This window comes from Xiphias gladius, chromosome 24, assembly GCF_016859285.1.
Source record: "Xiphias gladius isolate SHS-SW01 ecotype Sanya breed wild chromosome 24, ASM1685928v1, whole genome shotgun sequence".
Lineage (NCBI taxonomy): Eukaryota > Metazoa > Chordata > Actinopteri > Istiophoriformes > Xiphiidae > Xiphias > Xiphias gladius.
In genome coordinates, this window is record NC_053423.1 from 10,409,733 (window position 1) to 10,416,662 (window position 6,930).

At 40.7% G+C, this 6,930-nt stretch overlaps 1 protein-coding gene across 1 annotated transcript in view; it reads left to right on the forward strand.

Moving 5' to 3' along the window:
• Positions 1–6,930, forward strand: part of kcnh8 (potassium voltage-gated channel, subfamily H (eag-related), member 8) — a 47,307-nt gene extending 40,377 nt beyond the window's left edge. Inside the window, exons 14-16 of the mRNA XM_040121853.1 lie at positions 930–1,045; positions 1,324–1,403; positions 6,361–6,930. Of these exons, the coding sequence (XP_039977787.1) occupies positions 930–1,045; positions 1,324–1,403; positions 6,361–6,930 (766 nt within the window). The remainder of the gene's footprint in view (positions 1–929; positions 1,046–1,323; positions 1,404–6,360) is intronic.

The following is a 6,930-nucleotide window of genomic DNA, read 5'->3' on the forward strand; positions in this document are numbered from 1 at the left end:
AGTTGCAGTGAAACAGGACTTACAGCTTCTTTATCCTCCGTGATGCGACCTAAATCAGATCGCTCAAAGGTAGACTGCTGGCAACCACCCACATATCCCTTGCCCACGTTGTCTGATCAGGAGAGGGAGGACGACGGAGAAATGGATAAACTGGACCATGGTCTTTTAAAAATGTAAAGGTTTTGCCAATATCCAAATACTTACCTCTAGCACTCCACTATTCACCCCAGTTTGGATATTTTTAGGATTTGTGTGAATATGGATCAATTCATGCCCTTGAATCCAAGATCACTACTGGAATATTATAATGTTTTACAGGAGGCGAGAAGAGAGGGATTTGGATATAAAAATACTCACAAATATTTTTTGACATCTATTTGGCAAATAATGACATAACTGAACAACTGACACGTGGACACAGCACTACAACTTGAATGTAACTTTAAATCAGCAGTATACAACTAGAAGACGGTTATCTTAGCTTAGCAAAAAAAACTAGAAAACAGGCTAACAGCTAAACTAGCTAGTGTACAGTAAAAGTGTAAAAATAACAGGATGTAGTAAGAGTAAAAATTTTTGTTTTAACACTTTGGTTTTTATACAGATTAAACAACTGAGATTTAATGTGCTAATTCCAGTCTTTATTCTAAAATATACTAAATTAGCTGTCTGCAAGCTTCAGCTTCATAGTCAGCATGCAGATGTGAGTGGTACCATTTCCCCAAACTGTCAAACTATTCCTTTAAGACCATGAAACCACATTGTTTAAGGAATATCATAATATTACAATAATCAATATCTAAGATGAGATATAGTGTCAAACAGGATATTATTATTATTAATCTTAATTAGTAATTTTTTTTTTATTTGATATTAATTATGTTGTTAAATCTCCAACAATGACCACATAATCTTTTCTCCCCCTGCAGGATCGTGGACGGTACTGAAGACAGTGAGAGGACAGAGAGTTCCATGGCCTTCTCCTTCCCCGCCACCCGGGGTTGTCCCATCAGTGAACCAACCAGTGCCTCAGCATCTGCCACAGGTCCTCCCATCCTACAGCTTACACACCAGCTTACCTCTCAAATGCGACCTCATTCCATTTACAATCCCTCCAACTTCCCAAATCCTGGCTAGTGAGAAAGGTTCACATCCAAAGCTCTGAGGAACTGTTGTATAATGAGGATGATTAATGTGAATTTGCACTCTTTGTCAATTCCTAGAGTATTTATCAGCTGCCTTGATGCAGTAACTGCTGGGGGCACATTTGTGCCTCTTGTTTGGCGCTTGAAGTGATTTGTAACTTGTTCATTGGTGTCACAGATATGCTGCAGATAAGCACGGCAGAATTAGCAGCAAAAGCAGAAGAGACCAGGGAACAACTGCGACATCTTGACCAGCAGGTAGGAATATTTGTGTATACGGATATGTTTTTGTGTGGTGAGAGAGGGGAGAGAGATAAAGAGAGAGAGAGGGAGACAGGTGGGCTCAGGTAAGCACAAGCCATATGGCTATGTCAGCATGTCAGGCAGGAAACAGGTGATAGGATTGAGAGACATAATGAACCAAGAAAAAAGAAAAAAAGAAAAAATATATATATATATTAAAAAAAGGCTTAGGAAATCCTGATCTACAGTGTTTCTTTTGTCTTTTTTTACACCAAGACTTAATAGATCCGCTGTGCCTTATCAGTGGCATTCCCAAGTATCATACTGTATTTGGATGTTTTATAGACCTTAGGGGTCCATTACCCAGTTTGGAATAATCTGTTCATACAGGTACATACACACAAGGTCTCTCGTGCTGTATCCTATGGTTTTGATTGGCGGGTGGCTAAATTGACATTAGACTTTTGGCAGGTGAGGAGGAGTGTTTGCCTCCTCCTGCTGGGCTTCAGTCTGTAGGATGAGCAGAAAAAGAAACATGAAATAAGAGGAAAATACAGAGTGGAAGGAGAAAAAGCAAAGGCCAAAAAAGGCAAAAAAGGAAGAGACAAAAGAGAGGAGTGTGAAGGACTGTGGCACAGCACCTTCACAGTCATACACACTGGCTCTGATGTCCTTTCCCTGTCTCTGTGGGTTACCAGTGTTTGACAGGAAGTCTCTCAGCATGGTCTTGCGGGTTGTTAATCCTCTCTTGCAATCATCCACAACAAATCAACATAGGAGCTGTAAAGGGGGAAATGTTTAAACCGGATCTGCTCTACACAATCACATATACAAATACAAACGACAAATGGGGGCATTGTATGTTATGTGGCACATGCAGGGTGGTACCAAAATGTGTTTATTTGCAGAAAAGGATCTATTGTTAAAGAAAACTGAAATTTATTTTAATTCGCACTGGCATTTGCTAAGTTTCCAGTCTGTAACATACAGACCATCGGTCAGACTTCCCCAGTACTTTATACTGGTCAATTTCATATGTTGTGCAATGTAGAACAAGCCAGTGATCCACTGCTGTTTCACATTTTTGCTGTTGCACCTAGATTGAAGGTAATCTCTTTTTTCAATCCAATAATTAACAACTGTAGCACCAATTTTGTAATCAAAATCAAAGAGCAAGGGCCTCTGAGACCTAGCATTTTGCACAGTTTACCAAGGTAAACCAGGGGGTGCAGTTTTCACTTTTTGTCTGTCTAAGCTCATGAGCAACAGCACCTCTGAATAGCGAAACATGAATTTCAATTTTAAACATGAGATATGGCCATCTGAAAAACTGACAAGGTTCATGTCTGTGTTGCTTCTGCGGCGAAACAAACAGAAGTGGCAACATTTTAACAAATTACAAATTGTGTGAATGCAGCAATGGACCAGCTCTGCCTTGATCCATGAACTCTCACCTTTGCCCTGTGACTTTAAGCTTTGTCTATGCATCTTAAGGGTTTATTCTAGCTGGAGATAATATAACACATCACATAACACATCGATAGGATTAAAGAGAGGCCTAACACAGCAACCTTTGCACTATGTCATGGAAATCATAATGTACAGCTATCCAGGAGAGCTTGAACATTGAGAGCATTGCCTTAAAACTCTGAGTAATCACACTAAGTATGAGAAGAGGCTAGAAACACGCTACAACATGATACACACATACACCACGCACAGGCTTGAGAATGAAACATGCATACACACATTAAAGTATAGCAGGGGTGACCTACTTTAGTAAATGAACAATGAGCAAAAAAGTTGAGTAAAAAGTATTTAATAACTGTACAAAAACTTTGAAGAAGCAATAACAATTTTTTGGGGGGTTTTTTTGGCCACTTTGGGCAGTGGAACAATCTGTTAACACAACACTGACACATTGTCGTGTTAAAAAGTTCTTGTGGCAAATTTGTTAGCAAACAGATACAGAGTAATAGTAGTTTACATTTGGAGTCATGTTTCTGGCCACTATTCTTTTAGCTCTGTTTAGGGCTCCACCAATTCCTGAGTGAAATATGTGACTGTTTAGTAGCTAAATGCTCCACTATGTTCAGAAGCTAGTTGCTAACTTAGTCGGTCTGCTGTTTGGTGCTGGTCAGTTATTGAACAGTAGATTTATCCGAGCTTTTTTGCCAGGAACAGCCTGACGATTTTTTTGGAAAAGAGGTTGATGAGAGTGTTGAGACTGAAACAAAACATTAAAGTTGCAGGCCTTAAAACCAAAACAATGAGCTGAAAGACACTGAAACGTTCTGCCGAGCTGAGGGCAACCACAGAGTCAGGTGACAATTATCTGTAGGTTGGTCATTATGAATGACCCCTTTCACATTAAATATGGTCATTTAAGCCATTGTTAAAATAAAAATATGTATAAGTGCAACTTTAAGGCAAAGAAAATAATACTTGATGGAATAAAAAAATGGAGCTCAACTTTGCTAAAGTATTTATATAAACCACAAATTTAAATAACTAAGTGTAAACAATCCAAAACTGAAGTGAATAGGTATGCAACATGTATATGTGGTGCAGCAAACCAAACAGTGAGTATAGTGCATTTATTTATTGCATGATCAACCAAGCAGTTTAATGGACAATTGGGATTTTAGTGATCAGGTGGCATCTCATATAGCAAAGTATTTACTCATTAAATCAGTTTGAATGACTATTTATGTACTTTAATATAGTCCTGAAAGAGTTACTCAGACTAAGAAGATTTGTATAACTACTATAATCTTGGTCAAGTTAACATAAGAATAAGCATAACCTAATTCACTGTGGTTATTAGCGACATTTGTAGTTTAACATGTACCTGTAGCTGCAGTGGGTCCTGGTCAGCCGTTGCTGCTGCTTCGTCTGATGGTCGTCTTTGAGGTGAGAGTACTGGAATCATGTTGACAGCGTGTCAGATTGGACTGTCCTGTCGCTCTCAGCTTTTCTATTTTTATCAGAGCCAGAGTTTAGAGCCAGGCTTTTGTCAGCCACTCCAGAGATGGGAGAGATGGGAGAATTGTGAAAGAGGCGACATAACATTTTGTTCTCCTAAAGCTATGGTCAGGGATTCAGTATGGGAGATCAAAGTTACAAAAAATACAATTAAATGTGCATTTGTACTATTAACTGAGGTCTGGGTAATACAATTAATATTTGTACATATTGAGGATAAAAAAATCCATATACACATGTACTTTATGTAAAGTATGTATGCTGTACAATGTGTATCCATGTAACTGAGAGCGAGCTCCCAGGTTGACTTGGTCTGTCATGATCACAATATATTGATGCGCACAGCCTGATTACCTCTTGACGTAATCACACAGCGACTAGAGCAGTGCCCACCTGGAGCTGTGTGCCCTGCTGAGGGCTGATGTGCATCCAGTAGCAGTGATGTGTGTGATGAATGGTCATGAGAGCTTTGACTGGCAGAAGCAGATGGCACGTTGGCAGAGCTGCACGGCCGTGCCCTCTGTAGACACAACATGTGCAGAGAGCTAATCACCCCCCCCCCATGTTACATGCAAAACAGCAAGCAGGGGACAGAAATAATCTGACCCAAAATGACTAACCTGATAATACCAAATGATGTACCGTATATCCTGAGGCTTTTTGTTCCCGGTAATTAGTAAGTGTTTCCTAGAAAGCTTGCCTTTATTACATAAGCAGAAAAGTCAACTACATGTCAGTGACTCCACTTTGAGAATTGTAGGCCAAGAGGCCATATTTGTGATGCAAAAGGTGGTAACAGACTGAAACGCCTCAAGCAACAAGAGGCATACTGGATGGCCTAAATGAGGAACTTAACTTCTTCCCTTTCTTATAGCAGATAATAGGTGGAAAGTGTGGATCATCAATTACTGTTAGAAGGAGCATATTGTGAACTGCTTTATAAAAATTAGTTATTTTTATGTAATTATCTTACTGCCTTTTTTCTGTTTGCAGTTTCCTTTAAGGATAGGTTCACAGTCTTTGTCTTAAAACATAGGTACCCACATGTACAATGAAACAGTTTTTGCTTGCTGTTATAATTCCTCCTGTTCATACTGACCATTAAGATAGTACCCCCCAACCCAATTTAGCATTGCTAATTCTAAAATTGTCAGAACTCAAGGAGGAAAGGGTTTTTTTTGTTTGATGGTTTTTTTGTTTGTTTCTCTTAAATATCAAAATGTGCGCAGCAGACCCAAAGACATTGTCTTTCTTATTCCACACATTGTTCTTTCTTTGTTAAAACCTGGTGCCCACATTACCCACATTGCAACTACGGTGCCAACAGGTTGGTCGAATATCTGGGTGTGTTATACTAGTAGTCGCTAATGTATAATCAAGAAAAAGATGAGGAGCGGGCCACAGAGATCTGGTAAGCTCACTTCTTTCTAACAGCACAAACCGCATACTTTTTTCATTTGCATACTCGTAGTCTTCAAAACCCCACCGACTCATCAGACTTGACGCTGCTCAATCTGGAATCATAAAAGGGTTTATGCAACGTTTTTTCACATATGCAGTAGTGCTCCCTAAGACCTCTAAAAACACTTTTATGTTTAAAATCCGTGGAGTTCCCCTTTAAGAGATCCCGACCTAAAATGCTTCCGTTGTAAGTGATCGGGGACAAAATCCACAGTCCTTGTTTCATGCAAAAAATACATTCCATTTATCTATTAGATAACACAGCCTGCTGAATCGGTGACTGCTGACGCCTCATATTAACTTGAGATAAACTTTGGAGCATATTTTTGTACAGAAAGAGAACTGTGGCCTTTGCCCTCCATCTCTTCCAGTGGATGCATGTTAGGAAGGGATCTTTTAATGTCCACTATGAGCAGGAGGAATAATTGCAGCAAGCAAAAACCAATTTTAATGTTCACATGGGCAAGTATCAATTTTAAGACATGAACGTATTCTTTCATGTTTAGACACATTTTTATGTCTGCAGGTGAGCACCCTGGGCAGGGAAGTGGCTGACCTTGGACGAGTCATGAAGAGAATGGCTCAACTCATGGAGAACCTCATGTCATCGGTGCCACCACCTTCAGTTGACTGCCCAGCGCATTACTCGCTGGCACACAACACATACCTGCTCCATCCCAACCCTCCTCAGTCTTACCCTTCACCATCACAGACTCCCTCCATCTGGACAGACACATCTTTGTCATTGCCCTCCTCTCCCCTCACAATCCCCCAGCAACATGGTGCAACACGCCACATGGACTCCCTCACACATAGACCCCAGCATCTCCAGCTGGGGTACCCAGCTATCCCCAGCTCAACTCCACCTGCAACCCCCAACTCATCAGCCCTTCAATTACAGCCTCACATGCCTTCCTCACCCCTCAGCTCACCGGAGATTTCCCACTATAAAGACGAGGCCTGTAGCTCCATCAGGTCAAGGGTACATAGTCCACCTCCGCAGGACGGGGGAGATGAGGGCCCTCGTCAGAGCTCTGGGTGTTCTCCACAAGCTGGACTAGGGGTGGGTTACCACAAGCCAACTAAGGGTTTGTAG